Below are 26,679 nucleotides of genomic sequence, written 5' to 3'. Positions count from 1 at the left end.
GAGGAAGACGCTTGTGATGGCCTCGTAGCACACTGACCGCTGAGACAAGGCTTACCACCTCATTCCACAGCAGCCAGCCTGTGGCTTATAAAAGAAATGAACACATAATGGATTAAAGTGTCACAGAAGTGACACAAAAGGCAATGGTAAGTTGCTAAAAGGACCAAGTACAGCCTCTTTCCTAATTTTGTAAACATTATTAGCAATCACTATGCACAACACCACACACAGATCAACACTACACTCATAGCAGATACTTATTGCTACAGCACACAGTACTGTTACATAGCACAAGTATAAACATTTTAGAGTGGCACAAAGTCAGTTGACTTGCACCACTCACAGAGTGACCAAGATAAAGTGTGCAACCTATACTGACATTACGCGGTGCACAATTTCATTGTTAAAAAGCACCATATCTTGCTGGCTAGCATTTATTATACAAGTTTTTTTTTTTTTTTTTTTTCATTCAACTTTGAAAGACCATCATATATCTGTGACATCAGAATCTGATGTGCGTAATGTATTATTAGTTTTTTATACCAACCTGCATGTAGCCAAGTTCATTACTGCACCTGGGTGGTGGAGTAGGTTATGTGCCAGCAATGGGTTTCACCCTCTCCCTTCTGCCACCATCCTACACCCTAAACATAATACTATACACACTTCCATTATACTCACCTACATTCAACACATGCACATCTGACAGCTCTCTTATATCTACAAGGAAAGGGACCAATGTGCATGGAGGAAGAACACACTTTCTGACAGGTGGTTCAACCTTCCCTCTACCTAGGGTATCTCCACCAACAGTGCCAAATGATATTTACATAATTAATAGTTGTCAAATAGCCTCAATTTCAATACTCCTCTGCTGTTTTAAGTATTTCACAATCCTCCTCTGCAGTTCACTGACCACACAGCAGCTGTTAATACCAAATATTTACCATTCAAGAGTATGTTTTGCTCTAAGCTGCTACTTACATCCAAATGCACTAAATTTTGCGACTTTAGTGATGTGGCATATGTAGTGAGGTCCCTAAGCTTACACACTACTTAATCTAACTTGAACTAACTTATGCTAAGGACAATACACACTCCCATGCCCGAGGGAGAACTCGAACCTCCGACAGGGGGGAGCTGCCCAAACCTGACAAGATGCCTTAGACCGCATGGCTCTTGCATATGTAATGTTAAATATTTCTACGATACAAAGGAATTAATGACATTAGCTGCTAGTGGGAATTGATTTAAATCAATGGGGAAAGTTAAAAATTTGCGCTGGACTGGGATTCGAGCCTCGATCTCCTGCTTATTAAGCAGATGCGATGACCGTTGTGCCATCCAGATACAGTGGTTATCGCAACTGCACAGACTACCCCAGCACACCTCCTATCAGATCAAAATTCGCAACTTATCCACACTCTACTGATGCCATATCCCTTGCCCCATTATCCTCATTAATCATGGCATTTTGCTGACTCCCATAGGAATTTGAGCATGGTGTGCATCTGCACTGAAGTAATCGATTGGTCATCCTCACCTTAATTTATACGTGGTGCCTGTTCTTTCAGACATGTCTAAAAGATTAGACACCACATATACGAAATATTTCTGCATAGCTGGAGAGTGACAAGTGTGGTTAGCATCAAAGCACAAATCATACAGAGTGATGCAATTTTCTGTAAAACAGAAGCGGCGTTTTCTCAGTCATTATGTTGCAGCTTCTAGCTCATCTCTCGGCTCATAATGGGAGGAGAGGGAGGAGGTGGGTCTCATATTAAATGTACCTTAACTTAATTGCTACAATGCACAGCAATACTTTATATTCAGTTTATTGTCCTCTCCTTTCCTATGGTTTGCAAAAATTGCCTGACTAACCAAGGTTTATTCCTGTTGGCTAATCATTCCTAATTCCCCATTGTTCACAGTACAATATGTTAAAGATGCATATGCTGATGTAACTTTATTCATAATGAAATAAAAAACAGGTTGGATGACAATTTTTTGATGAATTAAGGAAAATATTACCCGGCTCTCAGGGAAATATTGAAAAGCAAACAACAGGAAAAATTTGATAACTAGGTAAATTACTCAAATGCAGTTCTCAAGGTGACAAGTTTTGTGGATAATATTACAAAATATCTGCAGTGTGAATATGATTATAAAATTTTGACATACAGTTAACACAACAATTTTATTCATGAATTTTGCACCCAAAATACCAATGTTTGCTATATATTCAGAATCCAACCATGTAAGCATTCAGTATCTTTGTCACAAACTTAGACCTGCAATAATTTTGGTTAACTGATTGAGATGCAGAATCCCTATGAGACAATATCAACAGCAGTAATGAATATCAGGATAAACTGCTCCTCGCAACATACAGAAAGTGAAGGACTGTGTGTGTGTTTCCTTCTGTCTATATATTCTGCCTGACAACTAATGTAATGGTCTATTATTAAAAGTGCCTGTCTGTTGTTTCCTCAGTGTGGTGAATAGCAATCTATCCTAATATGCATATCATCATTCCATTCTCAGGTTTTCCATTGTTAAATGATTGAGTACAAATGCTTATATGTATCTTAAGACAAATTATTTCATTAAAAAGAATTCCTTTCCTGCCATACAACAGAGTTTAATGTCAATATCCACACACACTCAGAGGCATAACTGTCTATCTACAAGCTAATAAAATATGAGTAAAGATGAACAGATGGAATTTTCATGAGAAGTGAAAACTGTTATTTATTTAACGTAAATATTTCAAACAGTGAATCGATGTTATGAAAATAGTTTGCTACTCATCATGTAGAAGAGACGTTCAGCAGGCCAGCACGACAAAGAGACCACAATATCTGCTATTCATCAGACCTTTCAACCAAAAGATCTTCTAAAGTAGAAGACACACACACACACACACACACACACACACACACACACACACAGAATTCACACACACGATAAGTCTCTGGCCACTGGATTTTCCATTGTTTAACTTTAAACAGTGTATTTCTAGTACTGTCAAATGTTCTTAAAAGTAATTATGACAAAATGAGAATGACAGATATAAATGAGAAGAATGATACGAAACCAAAAAAATTATCAACAAAATACTTAATTTTACGTAAAATGAAGGTGGAGGGGGAAGGAATTATTGATGTCAGTTGCATTGGGACTTTATTAAGAATCAGCAGCGACAAGTGAAAATGTGTGCCAGACTGGTATTTCTTGCTTACGAGGCAGAAGTGTTAACCACTGAACCACTCGGACACAGTGTGTATCGCATTTGTGTGGGCTATCTCAGCACACCTCCCTGCCGACCCACACTCACACCTAGTGCCAGCTATCCGCATTCCCCGTCTGTACTCTCCACAGTCGCTAATTTTAGATTCCCATTGGAGGTCTAACATGAATGTGCATCCACATTGAAGGATGGATGCATTGGAATGTGTGGTATGTGTTCTTTTGCACATCTGAAAGAACAGACACCAAGCATTCCTACAACACATATCTGATCTCCCCCCCCCCCCCCCCCCCCCCCTCTCTCTCTCTCTTGAAAGTACACATCATCCTCCTTTAGTTTTGTGTATTTTTGTTGCTAACCAAGAAGTTAGTTACCATTGCTATCTATCATTCCTTCTAATTACCCTCTTCTTTTTGCTATTCACCTGCCTTTCCATTAAAATTTTGTTACAGCATCCAATAACATGTTGTATCACCATTGACATGACTTACTATTTAGACATAATTTACACAGAAAGCAGCTTACATACCAATAAAAGTGACAGTGTACCATACAAGTTTTTCTACATGTTTATGAGCTGGGAAGAATATTTTCAAAATTGAAGAAAATTTAACTATTTCATGCTGTACATTTTATTTTACTACAAAATACCACCAGGCTTATGTTTTAACACATTTTTCTTATACAACGTATCAAAAGAACACAAGAAATTAATATGCTGTAAATGCAAAACTCACTGGTATAATTGAAAATCACATCCACATGATTGTAAATCTGTCATCACTACTCACAACCTTTCAATCTGTCTTCAATGAAGTCTATCACATAACGTTGTCTAATGGTATCAATTTCCATTTGCTGCGCATATGTGCGTTTCATCTTCTCTTGCCTAACTAGTGTGGTGAAGATGCACGGCAACCTAAAATCAAACTGTTTTATATTATCTAGTGTAAGTCTGTCCACTAGTTCCAATGATTCTGGCATCTTAACATTATTCGTCTTGAGAACAGGAACAGCTTTCATTTCACCAATGCTTTTTGGACAAAGAACTGTATCCCTTACTAAATGACAACAAAACTCATCTGATATAAACTTCTCACTTACATAAAATAAGATTTTTGTACTTCTCAGTTTGCAGTCCTCAAAAGCAAAAAACTGATCCATTCCTAACCCAGCAGAGTCCCATATCACATGACCCACTAGCTTATGTTTATCATACAACTCCTTCTTAAGAGAGGCAGCTTCATCATAATCATCATGTACACAAACTATACAATAGTCGTACTGTTCAGGAATGGAAAATGGATGGGTTTCATTGACCGCTTCATTTATATATCGAGGAAGCAGGTCCACTGGCACTGAATTCAATGATTTACTTTTCTCAAGTAAAATTTCCTTCAGAAACACCTCCAATTTTTCATGTGGCCATGTTAAAAGTTCAGGGGCTTTTGGTTCAGGAACATCTGGAGTGGGACTGTCAGGTGGCTCTACTGGAACATTCACATCGGGAACATACTCAGAGAGGTACTTCTTCTTCCCTTTCCTCTTCAGACCAAAGAAAAATTTCTTAATTTCTTTATTATTTACTGCTTTTTGTGGAGTATTCAGTACAATGTATCCTCTGAGCATTGTCTTGTTACTTTCTCTCTCTAATTAGACATAGCCACCTGCAATAGAAAATCAATATGAGTCTTACTAAGGTACTGCAACACCGGGAGGATATTACTAACACAGAATGCACAAGACTATAGTATGGCTCAACTTTACCATATTATAACCTGATATTACAAGCGTGTAGAAATGTTGTGTCTTCGCTGGATATTTTTCTGTCTCAAATTGCTACCAAAAAGTGATTCAACCCAGTATTTATTAAAGAGCAACAATGTTCAAAGAAGCATTAAATGTTATGAACATGGATATAAAACAGAACTTTTAGAAATATTTATGTACACAAGAATTTTATTACATAAAACAAGCTGTTCATACAAAAAATTATAGGACAAAATTACACACTTTATACTACAAATGTGGTGGTACTGTAAAAATTTCTATTTTCACATAAACATGACATAAAACTGTTACAATGAAAACTAGACAAAGCAACAGCCCCTTATACAAAAGAAGCAAGGTATTTTATATTTTAATTTCGTCTGTGGTACTCACATTAAAAGTGTATGAATAAAGGGAAAGTAAACACTGGCAGCAATGTTTGACTCAAATACACTTACGATAATTTTTTGTGATAGTATTCTGAAGAGTCCCTACATTGGATTCGAAACAAAGAAAATGATTAGGATACCCCATGTAGTCTGATAACTTGGAACATCATCAGAGACACAATCTCACTACAGTTTTACAACAAACACAATTAACTGGCATTTAGTCAAAATGGGTGCACCACTGGCAACATATCAACTAAATGGTGGCCATAGGTAACTTTGTGATGATCCCACTGTTTATAAGCACATGAAGAGAGGACTCTATGTGAAATATGAAATAAGAGGAAAATAAATAATAATAAAAAGCCCTACTACTTTAACGTACATATGAAACAATAGAAAATCTACTAACCACTTTATTTTAAACATTCCTTGAAATGTAGAATCCATGTCACAATCAATTTTCACTATAATTCAATACTTTGTTAACTGGTAAAAGCATGTAGATATCTGAACATGACCTGAAGACAAAAACCAAAACAGTACATTTATATTACACTCTAGCATGGTTATTACAGGCTCCTCTTTCCTTAATATTTAGCTCTCTTGGATTATCAAGTCACTGGAGGCAAATATTTACTAATATTCAACAGATTCAAGAGAACAAGTTACCTTCAGAAATTGCTCAAAATGCTCTAAGAATGGTTTGTAAGAAACTAAGGTGTGACCAAGTTATAACACATGACAACAGTTGCTGTAATGGACCGGACTCTGCTTCAGTGTCTTCATCCTCAAAAATAATCCACTGATGAAATGTTCCAGCACAATCACAAAATGCTAGTTCATTGTGTCCTCAAAAAGACTTCCACATCTGATTCTATACATCTCTGCCATTGTGGACTGATGTAGACAGGGAAAAAGACCCATACAATTATTATTAAGTGCAACGGTGTATGCAAATACCTGCACATGCACTCAAGACAACTTTAAACTTGAGACATGTCACCTTGGCGAAAACTATTTTTGTTACTTTATAAAAAGACTGATAAACTTATTTTGAAGTTTAAATCATTTATATAGTAGTGGGAACTAATGAGCAACACATTACAGAAAAATGTCATTATGTTCCCTGCCTTAACCACCCAGAAAATGAAAGAAGGATCCAACAAATTAATATAATTAAAAAAGCTATGATATGAATTCACACCAATTGCCAAGAAAATTCACTCTTTCCTAGAATAACACAACACATCAAGGAAACATCATGCAAAAAAAAAAAAAAAAAAAAAAAAAAAAAAAAAAAAAAAAAAACCACTAAGTGAGGCAAGAGTTAATAAGAAACTCTGAATTCATGATCAATCTGTACAAGGTAATAATGCATCTAAGTACACTAAGTACATAATAATACTTTTTATGGAGCCAAATAGCAATCATCAAAATGAGCAAGAAGAAGCATTTCCAATCAACGAGTAATGTGAGAGGAGTATGCTAACAATGGTGTTATTGGTGTAATATCATTTTAAACAATTGCTGGGCATGAATATAAGAGTCTTTCTCTTGTGCATCGGCTAGGCCTATGGTAATACTTAAAGCAGTCATTTTCTTCAACTACTCACTCTTGTAACACACTGCAACCCCATAGTGAATGTGGAAGTGCGAAAAAAGCTTGTATGAAACCTTATACAAAACAACAAATGACTAACACAAAACAAGTTTACAAATTCAAATGATACAAAACATCCACTGGCTTTAAAAACTGGCAAGATCTATTCACAGTTGATGCGTTTCAGTTACAGGCTCACAAACTGCTGCAAATTTACGATAAATGTACATCACAGCCACATACCAAAATGTTTTTTTGTGCCAAAACATTTTGTTCTGCCAAATATCTCTACCCCACACCATTTTACCTCAAATTTTATGGTATCTCATCAAAAAATCACAAAATATAAGAGCCTCATTCACAAAAACTTTCATAGAGATAAGGGGAATAATGGTCTACATTACTCAATTAATGACTCTTGACACTTATAAATAAGCCAATGCACTAGAATGAATTATGAATATTCACATCTTATTACCAACTTGTTTTGGCTTATGGAAAGGCTTTGTCTATCATTGTTCCCTTACGTTTGCTGTTGTTATTATAAACACACATCTTGAAAATCAGGAGATGCACTGTTTGCATGTAAACATAAATGGATAATCTCTTCTTCAGGAACACTGTATCAGACTCATTCACTTTCAGAAAAACTGTCTGAATCACTGTCATTCATTATGGCATCACCTGTGGTACCTCCAGAGTGTGCCACTGGTGGATTTATGGTCAAATTCACAGTAACTTTATTTCCCACATGCACTGCTGAGGAACTTGTGATGCTGACATTTGTTGCAGGTAGTGGACTGGACTGTGATACTACTTGCATTATACATGTCCGCGCTTCATCATCCATCGGCAAGGAAGCAAGGGTATCTGCTATGGTGTCACCTGCGGGCTGTTCATTCCCAGCATTCACGTTTGAGGAAACTTCTGGCAAAATGCTGGTACTGGTGTGTATATCAATTGCTGTATGGGCATTCTCAATTTGGTGTGTTTCTGATGTTGAATTCTGTAATTCTTTTTTTTGAATGAAATCACTCACACTAAGTCGCAGCTGTTCACGGAATGCTAACCTTCGTTCTTCATCATTCAGTCTATCTAAACATTTTCTTTTTTCTCTGAGAGGTAAGGTATATGTCGTATTTATACTTTGTCGCAACGCTACTTTCGATTTTGGATGCAGACCTGCTATACCTGAGAGGGGTAGTGGAATGTAGTTCGGAATACCATTTGGGAATATTGGTACACATTTTTCTCGGTGGGCTTGAACGCTGGACATCAGTGACTGAAAAACGGCTCCACTCTGGATGCGACGATAGAACTGGTTTGCATTAAAATTGTCTGTTAAGTAAAACAGCACTTTGCTGCTCCTCGACATCATAAATTCAAAACAGGAAAATATGTCTGCACCCGCACGATAAAAGCCATCATGAACCATACATCCTGTTAAGTCGAAAGTGCGGCACAAGTAATGCTTCAGTTCGTCCGCTGAATCATAGTCCTCTTCGTCAGCTATAATGCAAAAGTCGTAATACGACGGAAACTCCCTGCAAATTTTTTCAGCTAAGCTACAAATTATAGTTCGCAATTCATTATCCGTCAGGCCTTCAGCACGGTAAATGTCAATATCTGCGTCATTTGCATACTCACAGATCACTTCAATCGGAGTTTCGTTCACACTCTTGTTCTCTTCATTATTGCATACCTTCCCTGAATTAGGAGAGTCAACTGTAGACTTCACGTTCACGGAACTATTATCCTTGTTGGCGCATGCATCGATATCTTCAATACTTGCCGCTCGTATTTGTTCTTTGTCCGATTGTTCAGTAACGCCGATAAGTTTCTGAGGATCAGATACTCGTTCTTGCCTTCCTTTACGCTGTTTCCTCCATGTCTTCCAAGCGCTGCGGAGCTTCCCTAAAAGCTCTGCCATTTCTTGTATTGTCGCCGCCCTGACACCTGTTGATTACGCAAACTTCACAAAACTACGGAAACACTTTATGACTTACCTCCATAATAGGAGCAAGTTAAAAATCTGTTTGTTATAAATACAGAAGCACAAAACTGAAGATTTCCACTTCCTTCGTGTCACATGTACGTTTATTAGCGCGACAAATGTCAGATTTATCTCACATACTCAAAGAGAATGCTTCTTGCGCTTACGTCAAACCTGCGTCAAACTGCTAGAGAGAGTGTCTTTGGTGAATTCTATGGTCACGTTATTTCCTCATTTTTTTTTAAACTGCGCAATGCTACTCACTCCTCAACTACGTACAAATTAACAGTGTACTGCTGTGACAACAGTAATGGGATAGATGTGATATATCTAACTTTTTAACTCCTAGCCAGTGTTTAAGTGTTTCCCTTCGTCGGCGGAACTATAGTACATTGCATATTTCATTTCCACAGAAATATTTCGATTTTTTTTTCAAGATTAGGCTGACATACCGCAGAAAAACAAATATTTTCTCACTGTTTGTTCCGATTCCTTCTGCAGGTGTTGTTGATTTAGACCACATAACTCTCTGGATCTGCCTATCTTGAGAAGCCCATGATTTTGCAAAAACTTTGCAAAAATTGAGATCTCCGATCACTAGTGTTGGTTTCCAGTTGATAACAAACTTAGCAAGCAGATAATACTTCGTGGAGTAGCATTGTATGTTGTCCTGATGCAAGTTAGGTAACGGTATTATGAGACGACATTGCAGTTCCTGCATTATTCCGAATTACCATGCAATGTTCCTTTAAACATGTTTGCATGTCCAAACGAATAGGCGCAGTGGCGACCACAGCAGTTATGAAATACATGAAGAGTCACGCTCGAATAGCCTAATGGTGAGGCGCATTAAGGAGAAATCCGTGTTCGAGTCCAGGTCCGGCAAAGATTTTCATTGAGTCATGCTCGGATAACCTTATAATAAGGCGACCACTCGCGGTAAGTGGAAAATCCTGCTTCGAGTCCCAGTGCAGTAAGGATTTTCATTGTTGTCACTCCATTACACCGCTGATGGTTATCCATATTCACAGTTGTGAATACATTTCGAGTATTATAGCAGTTGGGAGATGAGGCTCTACCACACATGGTCTACACCCGAATTCGAGAGAGTGAGACAGGCAGGCTGGCTTTGCTTCTGCAGAAAATGGTATGAGGGGCTGCTTGAAGCAAAACAAGATCCCTGTTCTTACTAGTCGTAGAGGGGTACAGAACCTTTCTTATGTGGTATCGATAGCTACGATGCCACAACGTAGGTGTGCTTTCATATGTTGGCACTACGAGAGCGCCAGCTCAAGTGGCCCGGTCGCAGGTTGGAATCCTGTCTCGGGTATGGATGTGTGTCACGTCCTTAGGATAGTTAGGTTTAAGTTGTTCTAAGTTCTAGGGGACTGATGACCTCAGATGTTGAGTCCCATAGTGCTCAGAGCCATTTGAAACATTTTTGATATTCTTTTCCAGTCGCACCTCTGTATAAAAACGCTGTTATGTCACTGGACGTTTCCAAAACGCGCTTCCTCTGTGGAGTTCCTATCGCCAGAGACAGATTGGAAGGGTGTTTGGTCCAATGTCAGCCTAACTATTTTTTCGATGGAAGTGACGTCCTCATGTCTAAGGCGCTGCAGTCATGGACTGTGCAGCTGGTCCCAGCGGAGGTTCGAGTCCTCCCTCGGGCATGGGTGTGTGTGTGTTTGTCCTTAGCATAATTTAAGTTAAGGGACTGATGACCTTAGCAGTTGAGTCCCATAAGATTGCACACACATTTCCCATTTAGCAGTACCGCTAGTTCTACCTCACCTGCTCCTCCTAGCTTTCTACATTCGGCCTACCCTTCAGTTTTCAGGAGCAGACGCATGTGCCAACTTCCAGGCGGGATATCAAAAAGAATGGCGACGGGCAAGGGCTATGAACCATGATTTATTTTCAAAGAATATTCTTAAGAGTTTATTTTATTTACTAGTGATTCATCAAGAACATTAACACATTTAATCACACTATGTAAGCATGGAAGTAGTTGCCAGGGAGTGACTTATGAAATTATAGGCAAATTACTTTTAACAAATGGGAGTTTTATTCACTTTAATAGTGCCTAAAGGCATTTTTTAAAAGAAACAGATTTAAAATTATAATCAGAAAGCACCCCTTAAATGTCAAGTTACAATTTATTCAGAGGCAGAAAGAAACAAGTTTTGACTGTACGAGCTTTCGAGCAGAGAACCTTGCTGCTCCCTTTTGACATGGCTGTAGTTACGACTGCTCACATTAGCCTCTGAAAGACTACACTGGTGTAAATCTGCAACACACCAGATTACTTTAAACTAATAGTTTTAACAATTTACAGAAGCACACAAACTATGCACCCTGTAGGAGGGATGGAAATGGTACAAAACATTAAAAATTAAAATATTAATTTTGCCACAGAAGGTGCAACTTTGTTTTAACTTCTAAGAAAAGTCTTACGGTGAAAGGGTGGCAACTTCATCCACTAAAATGATCATTTAAATAAAAGGCCATAAAATGCAATCTTATATAAAATTCTACAAGGTTGGCCAAATAAGTTACGGTGCTCTACAGTACACAGATACCGCCTCTCAAGATGATAGGCAAGATCAAAACATATTTCTGGAATTAGGCCTTTACACTCCAAGCAATAAATTCGTTAACATACCAAATCCGACAAACATGACAGAGGTAGCTCCGAATGACAGACAGACACTGTCTGTCTAACAGATGCGGACGAGAGACAGACGAGCAAGCTGGTGACGAGAGGCTGACCAAGAAAACAAGTAGAATTTAACAAGAGTAAATAACACAACATATCACCAGTCACTTAATTTCTAATAAAATGCGATTTCTCGAGAAGACCTGCCGCAGCACCCTCTAATCGCTCTCCCGAACCGTCCGCTGCCAGCCGCTTCAACGGACGCAGGAAGGCGCCCCCATCTCCTGTCTCACGGCGTCGCAGCTCGCACCGGCCAGACTGATGTCGTGGGTTGACTCCTGTTGCTCTCGTGTCGGCCGCGAAGCTACTACCCCTCGCTGTACGGCTCGGCCCACTGGACTCACGTGGCGACATCACATGCGCCGACGCTCAAGGCGGACAAGTCAGCTTGTGTCTCAATGCGCGACCGACCAACCGATCGATCCAACCGCCAATGACCATTGCCTGTGCAAACTCGAGCATACTGGCAGCCTAACGCGCAGACTCAGATGCCCTGACTGGGCGACGACTCGCTGAGTTCTCTTACTGGCGGAGTGGAAAGACTCTCATTTTGCCGGCTTTGAAGGTTGATCCGAATGACAGACATGCTAGCACTCCGACCGACAGACAGACACTAACTGCCTCACAAATGCGGATGAGAGACAGACTAGCAAGCTGGGGGCGAGAGACCCAGACTGATTAAGACTGACCGACTGGAGAGCTCATAGAGCCCTTTAAAAGCACGTGAACAGGGAACCTTTCCCCTTTCCCACCAGAGGGAGACACCAAAGCTGCGGTTGCCACAGCGGCGCCACCGCCAGAAACGGAGGGCGACTGCTTCACACTACGCGCCGCGGCGCGCTCTTCAAAACGGCAATTTTTACCACGGCTCAGACTGAATTTTTTTCCCTCTCCTCTTATCTGCTTTTTTGCTCGGTACTGCTTTCTTTTCGTGATAGCCCAGTGTGACTGCATGTCCGAGTGCTTCCACCCTTCACTTTAAGACTTTCATTTGTATCAACCAGGCTTCCCTGTCCGATCTTGTACGTTTTCAGGCTCAGCAAATGACGCAGTTGCTTGCTCCCGTGAATGGACTGGTCACACTGCAGACTGCAGCTACTATGGCGCCTATGACGCCACCGCCTGTACCGACGCCGACGACGCCTCCAGCGCCGCCATTTCGTGCCTTCAATACTGACGTTGAACGCTGGCCAGAATATATTGCCCAGCTCGAGGCACACTTCGCAGCATACAATATACCACATACAGAGCAGCTTGCCTTTTTCATTGGCAATTCGGATGTTGTGTTTGACCACGTTTCCCACGACCCGCCCAGAAGCTAAAAGGTACGACGATGCTTACGTGACAGTGTATATGTGGTAGCTGCACGCTACAAATTCTTTCGTCTCTGGCGTGGTCCTACTCTGTCAAATAAATCGTGGTTAGCGGACCTTCAGGGACTAACGTCTGATTGTGACTTTAATTGCTCCTGTGGACGCTCATATGCTACTGGCCATTAAAATTTTTACACCAAGAAGAAATGCAGATGATAAATGGGTATTCATTAGACAAATATATTATACTAGAACTGACATGTGATTACATTTTCACGCAATTTTGGTGCATAGATCCTGAGAAATCAGTAACCAGAACAACCACCTCTGCCCTTAATAACGGCCTTGATACGCCTGGGCATTGAGTCAAACAAAGCTCTCATGGCGAGTACAGGTACAGCTGCCCATGTAGCTTCAACACGATACCACAGCTCATCAAGAATAGCGCCTGGCGTATTGTGACCAGCCAGTTGCTCGGCCACGATTGACCAGACGTTTTCAATTGGTGAGAGATCTGGAGAATGTGCTGGCTAGGGCAGCATTTGAACATTTCCTGTATTCAGAAAGGCCCGCAGAGGACCTTCAACATGCGGTCGTGCATTATTCTGAGGAAATGTAGGATTTTGCAGGGGTCGAATGAAGGGTAAAGCCACGGGTCGTAAACACATTTTAAATGTAACGTCCACTGTTCAAAGTGTCGTCAATGCGAACAAGAGGTGACCGAGACATGTAACGAATGGTACCCCATACCATCACGCTGGGTGATACGCCATTATGGCGATGACGAATACACGCTTCCGCGTTCTCTGTGATGTCGCCAAATACGGATGCAGCCATTGTGATGTAAACAGAACCTGGATTCATTCGAAAAAATGACGTTTTGCCATCCGTGCACGCAGGTTCGCCGTTGAGTACAGCACCGCAGGCGCTCCTGTCTGTGATGCAGCGTCAAGGGTAACCGCAGCCGTGGTCTCCGAGCTGATAGTCCATGCTGCTGCAAACGTTCGTGCAGATGGTTGTTGTCTTGCAAACGTCCCCATCTGTTGACTCAGGGATCGAGACGTGGCTGCACGATCCGTTACAGGCATGCAGATAAGATGCCTGTCATCTCGACTGCTGGTGATACGAGGCCGTTGGGGTCCAGCACGGCGATCCGCATTACCATCCCGAAGCCACCGATTCCATATTCTGTTAACAGTCATTGGATCTCGACCAACGCGAGCAGCAATGTCGCGATACGATAAACCGCAATCGCGATAGGCTACAATCCGACCTTTATCAAAGTCGGAAACGTGATTTTTTCCTCCTTACAAGTGGCATCACAACAGCGTTTCACCAGGCAACGCAGGTCAAGTGCTTTTTATGTATGAGAAATCGGTTGGAAACGTTCCTCATGTCAGCACGTTGTAGGTGTCGCCACCGGTGCCAACCTTGTGCGAATGCTCTGAAAAGCTAACCATTTGCATATCACAGCGTCTTCTTCCTGTCGGTTAAATTTCTCGTATGCAGCACGTCATCTTCGTGGTGTAGCAACATTAATCGCCAGTAGTGTGTAATGATTAGAGACGCTCTTGTGCAGAATGTGGTGGATCACCGCATCCGTGAGCAAATCCTAAAATTAAAAAACCTGTCTTTGCAGGAAGTAGCGGACTTGCTAGACAGACAAGATACATATTGGTACTTCCGCATCCGACGTGAGCCCGGCTGTGTGTACTGTTAGTGCGGCACGACACGTGCCGTCCCGCCCAGCCCCGACACAGCACGCCGAGCCGCGCCGCGCCGCTCGCACGCAAGTAAACAAGTTTCCAACCAGGCACCTACTCAGAAACCGAAATCATGTCCGAACTGCTTTCGTGCCCACCCACGGGGCAGTTGCCCATCCTTTCAAGTACAGTGTTATTCTTGTAATAAGAGAGGACATGTGCAAGCTGTGTGTAGTAAGACAACCTCTAATTCACAACTTGTCTCCCGTTCGCGTGACTCTCGTCGGCGTCACCGCAACGGAGACCGCCTTGATCATGATTCACATCAGCCTATGGACGTTAATGCCATTTATTCAAAGCCTCATGCTTCTCATGCTTCTACAGCTCGTCGTGTGAATCAACAAGCTCTGCCAGACACTTACTCTCGCATCCAGCGCGATGCGAGGAAACTTTTTGTGAATTTGAACATTTGTGGATGTTCTGTTCGCATGCAGTTGGACAATGGTGTGTCACTTTCTTTACTGAACAGATCAACGCATGACTTGCTTGGTTCGCCCCCCGCTTCGTCGTTCACATTCCACACTGACTGCAATTACTGGACAGGAAATCTCAGTGCTCGGCGTGTGTAGTTTGTAAGCCACGTATGGTGCTCCGCTCTAGTGGTGCTCCAAACATTTTTGGCATGGACGCATTTGAACTTTTTGGCCTTGCAATTCAGGACAATGTACTTTGCATCAACGCTAGTGGCCACGCAGGCAGTGTTGCCGCACTATGCGATGATTTTGCTGAACTCTTCTCTGATGGCCTTGGCTGTGCCACAGACGGCAGCGCATGTTGTAGTTAAAGACAATGCTATGCCTGTTTTCCGGCGTGCACGCCCGGTACCGCATGCACTGTGCAACGCCGTAGCTGCTGAACTGAAGCATTTGCAACACAGTCGTGTCAATGAACGTTTCTGATTCACCATGGGCTTCACCTATAGTGTGTGTGAAAAAAACCAAAAAGTCGTCTCCATATTTGTGCTGACTTTAAGTCTACTGTAAATCCCCAGACAGTGGTAGCTACGTTTCCCTTACCGCGTCCTGAAGACATTTATGATAAGCTTGGTGCGGGAAAATTCATTTCCACAATTGAGTTGCAGGACGCACACTTTCAAATTTCGCTCGACGAACAGTGGCAGCGCTATTCTGTGGTCAACACCTACCTTCGATCGTTAAAGTTTCGAAGCCTTCCTTTCGGTTGTGCTTCGGCTCCTGCTATTTTTCAGTCTTACTTACAGCAGTTATGTACTACTTTCCCTGGTTGTTCCAATTATCTGGACGATATTGTCGTATCAGGTCGCACCCCTGACGAACATTTGCAGAATTTGTGTGCCTTATTTACTGTACTTTTGCAGGCAGGACTAAAGTGTAACAGAGAAAAGTGCAAATTTTTTCAAACTGAGATTCAGTATTTAGGACATATGATTAACGGACAGGGTATCCACCCCTCACCGTCACATCTCCGTGAGATTAGAGACTTGCAAGTACCCAGGAACTTGAAATAACTTCAGTCTGTGTCGGGCAACATTACATATTATGTTCGCTTTAAACCAAATGCAGAGCAGATTGCAGCGCCTTTGCATCGCCTTCGGCTTAAGAACGTTCCTTTTGTTTCGTTTTCGGAATGTGACACTGCTTTCCACAAGCTCAAATCTGCTTTGTTGAGTGATCGCTGTTTGATTCCTTTTGATCCCCCAAACCAGTTGTTTTGGCTGTCGATGTATCTTCTCATGGCATCGTAGTGGTTCTCTAACACCGCATTAATTCTGTCGATCGCCCGATCGCTTTTGCGTCTAAGTTGCTCAATTCTGCCCAGTGAAACAATTCTCAGATCGAGAAAGAAGCTTTAGCTATTGTGTATGGAGTGACAAAGTTTCATGATTTTTTGTACGGTCGTAAGTTGTATTTGGTCACCGACCATAAGCCTTTGACGTCGTTGTTTCACTCGTCAAAGCCAGTTCCGGCCCATACTGCACAAAAGTTGCTACGTTGGTCTTTGTTTTTGTCTAACTACAATTACGAAATTTTGTTTCGGCCTACGGCCCAACTTGGCAATGCTGATGCTTTGTCTCGTCTACCTACCAGTCCTGACGAAGTGTTTGATTCTTCCAAATTGTCATGCATGTTTATTGATTCGCAAGATAAGGAATTAGCTGATGGTTTTCCGATGACTTTTCGTCGCACTGCTTCCGCGACGGCCGCCGATGCTTCTTTGCAGATTGTTTTGCAGTATACTGGTACTCAATGGCCTCCATCTGCTAAGTAGATTCGTGATCCACTTGTGCGACCTTACTTCACGCAACGTCACAATTTGTCTGTGCACCGCGGTGTTATCTTGTTACGAACTGACAATGACCAGTCTCGTGTGGTTGTCCCTCGTTCGTTGCAGTCGGAAATCCTCCGATTACTGCACACTGGACATTGAGGTATTGTGCGGATGAGGCAATTAGCGCGTCGTCACTGCACTTGGGTCGTCATTGATGAACAAATTGACAATTTGCTTGCTACTTGTCGCTCTTGTGTAGACCATCAATTTGCTCCCTGCCAGCACTTCCTTGCATAGCCCACTCCTACTGCGCCTTGGCAGCGCGTTCATATTGATTTTGTGGGTCCTTTCTGGGACACCCGCTCGTTGATAGCTATTGATACGTACAGCAATTTCCCTTTTGTTGTGCCTATGTCTTCTACTACATCTACCAGTACTGTTCGGGCTTTCACATCTATTTTCTGCACTGAGGGCCTTCATGAAGTTATTGTCTCCGGCAATGGCCCCCCATTTGTGTCCTCAGAGTGTGAAGCCTTCTGTGCTGCTAATTGCATTCGCCATCTGACCTCAGACCCGGTCCACCCCCAGTCGAACGGTGAGGTGGAACGTTTTGTACGTACATTTAAGTCGCAGATGAGCGAGTTGCGCGTCACGCACTCTCCTAAGCACGCACTATGGACTTTCCTTTAGAGATGGGCAAAACTGTCCTTTTCAGAGATCGTATCAGAACTGTTCACTCCCTGAAATGAACTAGCTCTTTTTCGTGACTCACCACTCATTCACAATAGAAAATAAATGGAAGGCACATTGACCTTTAAACATGGTTTATTCCAGTACTATACCTGTATTTTGATCTTATTTGATCCTATTTTGAAATAACACAGATAATGAGTAAGAATTTTATATTGTTTATTGACATTTCCACGATATGACAAAGTTCTTGATTATTGATCTATTTTGCACTATCGTGGTTTTTTTGGTGATCAGAAGATGTTGTAACTTGAGATTTACATTAACAATATATTTGGCTATAATGTATTAAAATTTCATTAACCTCATACAAATACATTGCAAGCCATATATTTTTAAAGTGAACGTTTCCTTCCGAAGACACCTAAAATCGCAAAATCCGTACTAAAATAAGAAAAATATATATAAATTTGACTGTAAGACCAAAGTGCTGCATATAGCACTACGCAGAATAAAACAAGGAAAATTTGGTGTATCACATTTTGCGATACATTTATCGGTTCGCTCATAATTAAAGTGTAAATTCGAGTGTCCATAATAAAAAATCGTATAGTACGAGGAGTGGTCAGGAACCTAATCTGATCAGTTTAAACAAATAAAAATAAAACAAAAACAAATGATGTATACATAACATAATTATGTAATATACATTCCGGTATTACTACGAAGAACAATATCCAGTACAGAAGAACTCCGATGCCGAGGAGCTGAGTCAAGCAGGTCAAGCCGCGAGCTGTATTACTGCGTGAGCTAAGGCCGCAGAGACCAGAGTGACACCTGAGTTGCTTTGCTCAACGCTCTGGCTTGAGTCGAGAACGGTGGGGTGAGCGTTGAGCGGGCGAGTTCCGAGGGTGGGGAGAGCGGCGAACAACCACCAGTCACCCACTCCGAGACAAATCGTCCATTCTCTTGCGAGCAGGTTGTTGCAAGTAGTTCTTACGTTCTCCGCTAAGAGGCTCCCTGTCCTATTGCTCGTATCAACTGCCCAGACGGCAGGACGTGCGACTGAAACGATCGCCGACGGAGCGCGATGCTAAGGTGCGCCAGACACTGCACGCGCCACGCGGCAGAGGAAGCACAGAGACGGCACGGCATATGTGAAACACAAAATCCAATGGGGCACTGCACAATGCAGGCAGCCTAGGCAGAAGCAGGGCAGAGGCCGGCGCTGGCTGTGTTGTGTGGCGTGCAGTGTGCTCTGACCAGCAGAGGCCCCGCTGATCTGCTCCTACTCTCTCTCTCTCTCTCTTTCTCTGGTGTGGGAAACGTTTGGAGCTACCGTTCTTTTTTTCTGAATCACTGATTGTTCACTCCTTTGAAAGATTCAACTCTATGAATCAGTTCAGGAGCGAATCCCCCATCTCTACTTTCCTTGCTTCATATCGCTCCCAGCCGCGAGGCACCCGTTCCCCAGAGGAACTGCTACATGGCCGCGCCCATTGGTCGCTCCTACAGCTATTGCCCCTGCCATTGAGCGCTCCCGCTGCTTCGGAATGATTTGGTCTTCTATCGCGTTTTCTCTGGCAGGCAGCACTGGGAGCAGGGGCGCTTTCTTCGCCAGCTTGGCCGTGCCTTGTTTTTAATTTCTGGTCCCTCCGCCACTGTCAAGCGACACCAGAAACAGATCCGTTTGTGCCGTCCTCGGTTTTCTGCCGCTGGTTGTTTTCCAGCAGAACTGGAAGCTTCGTGGCTTCTGCCGCTTCAGCCCACAACTCCACCTACGGCGCCTAAGCAGTGGACGCTCCTGCAGCCGCCGCCGCTGCCGGTCTGGTCTCCTGCACCAGGCGAGCGCCTCTCGCCACCGCCATGGCCCCACCTTCGGCCATCTCCTTCGCCGCCGTGTTCCTCCGTGGTGCCAGGACTGATGGACGCTGAGGCTGGCATCATGCCGCCACCGCCGCCGTTGCCCATGGAGGTTGTTGCTCCGCCTCTTCATCCGAGCATGCCCAGTGATGGTGCGCTTCCTGGGGAGGTTTCCAATGGGGCGTTTTCCTCGCCCTCTCGCGAACAATTCGAGGACATGGGTTGGCAGCACGTCCCAGCAGTTCTGCTGTCCGCCCCCTCAGTTGCGCCGCCCCTGGGCTCCTCCACCCGTCGTCGGAAGCCCTACTCAACGACAGTGCGCCATTTCAGGGGGGGGGGGGGGGGGAGAAATGTGGTATCGGTGGCTATGATGCCACAACATAGGTGCGCTCTCGTTGATTGGCGTTATGAGAGCGAACGATCGACACTGACCACAGTGCCCTCTAGCCCGACACTGTGCAGCTCTATGAGCGCCGCTCCAGATTCAGCCCATTTGATTCCGAGCAGACGACTGACCAACAATGTTTCATTTTCATAATGGGCGAGCGACTACAGGTTTTGCCTGTGTAACTTTTGTGAGCTTTGATACATCCAGCTTCGCATCTACATGATCCTCACTGCAAAGTTAAGTATTCATGTTATTATTTATTTCAAGTCAATATTGTTGGGATACAGTAGAACCACTTTTACCTTAATAGCATTACTGAGAGTTCTACCTCCCCTGCTCCTCCTAGCTTCCTACATTCGGCCTACCCTTCAGTTTTCAGGAGCAGACCCACGCACCAGCTACCAGGTGGGTTACCAAATGTTAGGATAGGGTCAGTATATACGCACCCTGTTGTAGACATATTTAGAATGACATAAGAGTACTACAAAATACTTAAGAGTACACAGAAAAAAGTAGGGTTAACTTATTTTATTAGGGGACTGAGTTAAAAGGAAGAAGAGCTCCTTGTATGCTTGGAAAATTTGGAGAGCTGTGGGAACGAAAATGATTGTATTAACAAATATAGCAGAGCTCTTTAGTCTATGATGGTCCTATCTTTTCGCTGTATGTACAAGTGTCTTTGCCATCTATTGCTACTGGGCAATAAAATGTTTATATTTCGCATTTTCAGTCAATCTTTCGACCAGGAGCATCGTTACTTGGATCTTCTCCACATTAGTGACCCAAAGACAAAGGTCAGCACCTACCGTAGATTATCTTGTGTCCTGCGTCTCATCTCATATGTGACAACGATGAAACCATTCTGCAACTATGGTGCCAGAGAACTAAGAGTAGAAGATAGTGACTTATATGATGTTAAGTGTAGTGCTTTACACCACCAAGAACAACTTTCACATTTTGTAAAACATGAAAGTGACGTTGTTTCAGGCAGTGTGACTGGTGTCAACAATGACCCACTGTATCCAAACAATGTGCACCAACTACCAATTTTCTAAGTGATGTTGATAATAGTACAACCAGTCTGCATACTAATGTTATTTATTTGCTGCTTTCTTTTAGTTTGTTATCTATGTAAAACAACAGTCTAAATGTTTGCACATGAACTGGCATGAATATAGCACATAACATTTTAACTTAATTGCAAGTGTATTAGTAATAACTAAGCATTACACTGTTTAAGGGGGGAGGGGAAATCTACATAGAATGTCTATATAAAAAGACCTATAATAATAATTGAGCTGTAGCAGCTTACGTGAGGATGTATGTGATTCCACTGGCGCCACTAGTGCATGCATTCCATCGATCCTGGCTCTCGTTGTATCATCTTTTCTGGGTTATGAGTCCCCTTTGGGGCTATGTGGTGTTGAGTGGTGTTTCGAACACGGAGCTGGACAGATGTTCCTGAGTACTTGGCATCCTGGCGATTGCTGTGAGTTATCGCCGTTGGCTTTTGGGCTAAGGGCGCAATCATTTTCCTGCAGGGTTGACTGTTGCTGCCAGCTAGTTTATTGGGCAAGGAGCGGCTCTCGTCACGTGCAACCTGGTTACAACGTGCAATTGCGGTGTGATAAATACGGCGATATGTATTGAACAACTTTTTAGCACCAACAAGCAGCCCATCTGGATTCCTGAAGCTATTTGTCTCCTTGGCATTTGTTTGACATTATCTACAAAGAGTGTTTAGTAAGTACTTTACGTAAATACTGAAAGTCTGCCCGGTGTGAGCTGACTAGGAATCCATTTTCCTTGTGCCTTTTGTGACCTCTTTGGGGCTCTGTGTCTTAATCTGGAGGCTCTGGTAAAGGCATACCTCGATTTTTAAAATCTTATTTGAATTACTGTAAAATTATTGTTTTAAATGACTTTCTAGATTGCTTCATGTTATTACTCGGAATGTTAACTTGCAATGTTATGAGTAGGGTGCTCCTATATTGAAGTTCTAATAGTTGGGTTTTCAATTGACCGTTTAAATATTACTGTGTTTGTTAATTTTTATCAAACTTGTTTTGTTGTTTGTTGTGTTGTTTGCTATATATTGACAGCCTTGTATTGACAGCCTAGTAGTTTATTTAAGTACTGAACGTAATTTATATGGAATGGTCTTGTTGCCAATCCGTTAAGTACTACTGATGTTTTGGTTTTACATGGCAGTAGCCTTTGAGCAGCTTGGCTGTGTCTTGTCTAAATGAGTGCAAAATAATCAGTGGAGATGTATGCATTTTAATGTTTTTTATTTAATATTTGTTAAAATTATATTCAAGTCCTGTAGTGGGATTAGCCCACAGTTGTGATCTAGGTGTGGGGACAAAGTGCCACTGCAGGTTTATACATTAATTAAATGTTTGTGGTTGGACTACCATTGTGTTGCACAGCTGACATTTTTTGATTACTATTTGCAGTTTTATGGTTAATGCAAATGTCCTTAAAGATTGTGAATTTAATTTAAAAATCTTAAGCATTTGTATGTATTTTGCAAGTATCTTGGTAACTGTCAGCTGACTCATAACTGAATTATTATTAAATGAAAATATTTGTTTGAGATTGGCAAATGATGTATCAAGCTGGGCCACCCTTCAATGTATTTTCCTTAAATTAAACCTGATCTTTGTCTTGGTCTCAACAATAACTTTAAAAAATTAAAACGAAAAAAGTTACATACTACCATTTGGCCATCTGGTGCACAGATATCTCGAATATGGAAGCCACATGCTACCGGTCTGTTACACTATGCACCATTGGTGATCACAAATTTTGTAATTTATAATTCAGACTTTACCACTATACAACACTACACTGCACAGCACAACCACTACATGACACTACACTACAATACACTACTGTATTTAGTATCGGTTAGCTTCCTGGTGCTCTGAGGTGCAACTCAGAAGTCACAGGGGCTGCCCTGCTGTGCCACCCAAGGTGTAGAGACTGGGTGATGGCTGTCAGGGTCTCAGGAAATCCTTCCTGGTCTTCCCCAAATCTCATTTCCTCACTGATTCGAGAAGGTTGTTGCAGGTGAATGGTCTGTCGTGGTGTGTCTTGCTATCATGATATGTGGTCTCTTCTTGGTTGTGTCTCAGCCATGTAGGCTTGCAGTTCATAAGCTAGTATCTTAGCTGTCAGCGAGCTCAGCTTATGTCACAGTTCCTCTTACCTTGTTGTAGACTGTTGCAATTCCAAATGCGCTCCTGTTCAAGTCTGTAACATCCTGTCTAATGGTACATTCCCAGATGACATGATCTGTAGTGCTGATTGCTCCACATTCACAAGTGTCTGTTGTGGGCTGTGATATTTTTAATAAGTAGCTGGGATACAGACCATGTCCTGATAGGTAGTGTATAGCTGTCTTGGTCAGACAGAAGTATGTCATTATTCCTTTTATATTATGAAGCAACTCCTCCCTATTTCTGGCCTGTCCCACATTTCTTGCCTTTACTTCCTTATTCAATACAGCTCTTTGCCTAGTATCTTCTTTACCTTATATCCGCTCTTTTTGAGCCAGTATTGTGCACCGCTCTTTCTTATGGTTAGGTCTAAAGGTAGCAAGCCTAATACTACCAGCAGCACCAAAATTGACGTTGTTCTATACACAGCTGTCAGCCTCAGGAGTGCACTTCCCTGTGTCCACTGTTCTTACGTTTTTGGCTCTGTGAGTTCAAACGCTCGACCCATAGGACACAATAGTGGGTAAGATTGCCCTGTGGTAAGTTTCTATTGTACTTGGTGGTAATCTGAAAACTTCTTTGACTGACTCTTGCTTTTTTGTTTATTATTTTAATGCCTCTCTCACAGATGATTTCTACATGTACATGGAAGTTTTGTTTTTGGTCGATGTTAATTCCAGGATACCTACGTACTTCTTTTCTTTTCATAGATTGTTCATTTGTTCTGACTGTGGGATTTGTTGTTCTTGATAATGTTCTTTTTCGTAGCATATAAACTGTTTTGTGCACTGCTATCGTTAGTTTGTTTTCTTTGCACCAGTTGATTAATCTTTCAAGAACTATCCTACTGTTTTCCTCTAATTTAGCTCATTTGTTAGCAGTTATTGTAATTAGCAGATCGTCTGCATAGGCGATGCAGCTGCTAGTGTGTATTGTACTCTGAAGCTGGTTCAGTAATAGCTCTATGGTAACATCCCAGAACTACCACGAACTGAGCCCTCTGGGCAGCCTTCGGTGATGTCTTTCAAAATTTTCTTTCTGGTACACTCTAACTGCACTTTCCTGTATGTGCAATAATTTCGTAGATCCTTATACAGATACCTGCTATGGTCTTCTGAACAGGGCAGGCCACCACAAATTTCCAAACGCCCCTGTTGTATCAATCATTATGTCTATAATGTACTTATCACCTGAGGTGTTCACAACATTCACTGCATGATTTATCGTATCCTCGATGGATTTCCCTTTCTTGAAACTGTTCCACAGGGGGCTCGTGTCTACTATCTGTCTGTGGTCCCTCAGGTGGCTACAGATTTTACCAAAAAACTGAGCTGTAAGATTTCAGTTCTCTTGTGTCTTTGTCTTTCCGTGTTTAGTATAATTACATTCAAGATTTTCCAGATTTTGGAGGCCAGCCCTCAAAGACGTTCGTTTAATAACACTATTATATATTGTACGATTTAGTACACTAGCAAATGCAACGTTTCTGCCAATTCAGTATTTTATCCATCCTCAGCAACTGTAGTCGTATATGATGAAATAAGCAACCAGTTGCACATAAGAGATTTAATTTCTTTGCTGGTTTCAGACACTTAATGCTCTTCTTCAGAAATACATCACAGATAACTAGAAGCCAGACAAGAATATTAAAATTAGGGACGAAAAGTTAAAAAAATTTAAAAATTTAAAGATAAAAATGGTACATACTTATACCTATCAAATCATTTGTGAGTGTTAACAATAAGGTGCATACAGCAAAATACCATGGTCCTAAAAAGTATACAGGAGCAATAATTAATACAGTACTGAATCCATTAATACAATAAGAGCTCTTAGTTGCTCACATGTGGTACATTGTACCTGTAACAAATTAGTATAAAGAAGCGAAACAATAAGTGCAAGCATCATGACAGAACAGGAGCTAATCGGCTAATGACATGCATATCTTGAAGTTGGGTTCAGAGTGGGGGTGAAAGTGCGATAAAATAATAAAACTACAGTTGTCATGAGGCATAAACCAAATTGTAATTGGATGTAAGCAGTGTAGTAAATTACCTGAAACCTACAGATAAATCAAAGAAGTTAGTGTCGATGACAAGTGGCGCTATGGATGGGAAATTTGGGTGCTAATCTCCATACAACTGTACTGAGGTGAGTAGCATGTTTGTAGGGAACTTGTCAACAAAAACGAAGTGTGAAGCATGTCATCGGGCTGGAACATGATGTGCTTCACACTTTGCTTTTGTTGACAGGTTCCCTACAAACATGCTACTCAACTCATTACAATGAAACGAAATGAGTATGGTATCTGTGGCTAGGAGGCCCCATCCAGGAAGTCTGGCCACCAAGTAGAGGTCTTATTTCAGTCGACGCCACATTGGGCGACTTGTGCACAGGTGATGAGGATGAAATGATGATAACACAACACGGAGTCCCTGAGCAAAGAAAATCTCCAACCTGGCGCGAATCGAACCTGGGCCTGCTTGCATGGAAGGCGAGTATGTTACCACCCAGCTAAGCAGGCAGACACCTCACTACAGCTGTATGGAGATGACTATCCAAATTTGTCATCCATAGTGCAGCATTAGAAAAGACTAATTTGTTTTATTTAGCATACAGTGCCAAAATAGACCTAACAACTCAATTTTATTTATGTCAATGTTTCTTCCATGACTGTATCACTTTCATAAAATGAAGAACAACTGTCTCAAGTAATAATCGTGATTTTATTTTAATGAACAATGCATTTCCAGACTTGGGGGCTCATCTTCAGGAGAGTTGACAATCTGCTATATCGATTATTTTTCCAGATTTGGGTTAATTTTGGTCCTGTTAAGATTACAGTGGTATATAACGAATCAGACACATTGTGAATATAAGTTTACAAAACTAATACTAATAGAAAAACAACTTACAGTTTCCAGTGGTGGACACATGGTTTTCGAAGCAAACATGAGTAAACATGTTTAAGTAAATATACACACCTTTTGTTCTACAGTGCGTTTTGTAAAAACAAGTCAAAAAGTTTAAAATGCAAAGCTGCTGCATTTCTATAAATACATGGGTATTAGTATGTCAAAGGAAATACAAAGCCTTTATACTATTAGTTATATAGGATATCATTTAAAAACGAATCTTGGCGATTATTTTAAATATGGATTATGTTATCAAATGGTTAAACTATTAAATAATTGTTTCTTTAGGAAAAAAACTTTACAAATTACTGAAAAAATTGTGGCTGCTAAACTCTCTTTGTTTATTCTACATGTCTTCAGAAGATTTTAATTTGTGCAACATTATTTCTAGTTGTTCTAGTAAAACAAGTCTTCTACCATGGTTTTCTGCATAGATCACTGTTAGGCTGTTGTGGATGTCACTTAGTCTGTGTCTGTTAAGGAACACATGGTTGGCTATTGTGGATTTCTCAAAGTGGTTAAGTCTAAAAGCATCAGCATGTTCTTTGTATC

General features: G+C 41.6%; 1 protein-coding gene across 6 annotated transcripts; it reads right to left on the bottom strand.

Moving 5' to 3' along the window:
* Positions 1-3,858: 3,858 nt before the first annotated feature.
* Positions 3,859-9,203, bottom strand: LOC126281875 (uncharacterized). 6 transcript variants are annotated; one of them, XM_049981156.1, is made up of 3 exons: positions 9,019-9,203; positions 5,822-5,930; positions 3,859-4,917 (listed from the first exon to the last, which is right to left on the bottom strand). In XM_049981156.1, the coding sequence occupies exon 3, from the start codon at positions 4,877-4,879 to the stop codon at positions 4,034-4,036; it is 846 nt and encodes a 281-aa protein (XP_049837113.1). In that variant the 5' UTR covers positions 4,880-4,917; positions 5,822-5,930; positions 9,019-9,203; the 3' UTR covers positions 3,859-4,033. The 6 variants fall into 6 exon arrangements, with proteins under 6 accessions (XP_049837113.1, XP_049837110.1, XP_049837111.1 ...); XM_049981153.1 differs by having other exon boundaries at positions 7,491-9,184; XM_049981154.1 differs by having other exon boundaries at positions 7,540-9,184.
* Between the last annotated feature and the right edge of the window lie 17,476 nt (positions 9,204-26,679).

Source organism: Schistocerca gregaria, chromosome 7 (genome assembly GCF_023897955.1).
Source record: "Schistocerca gregaria isolate iqSchGreg1 chromosome 7, iqSchGreg1.2, whole genome shotgun sequence".
Taxonomy (NCBI): Eukaryota; Metazoa; Arthropoda; class Insecta; order Orthoptera; family Acrididae; genus Schistocerca; species Schistocerca gregaria.
This window is presented reverse-complemented; position numbering and strand designations above follow the sequence as displayed.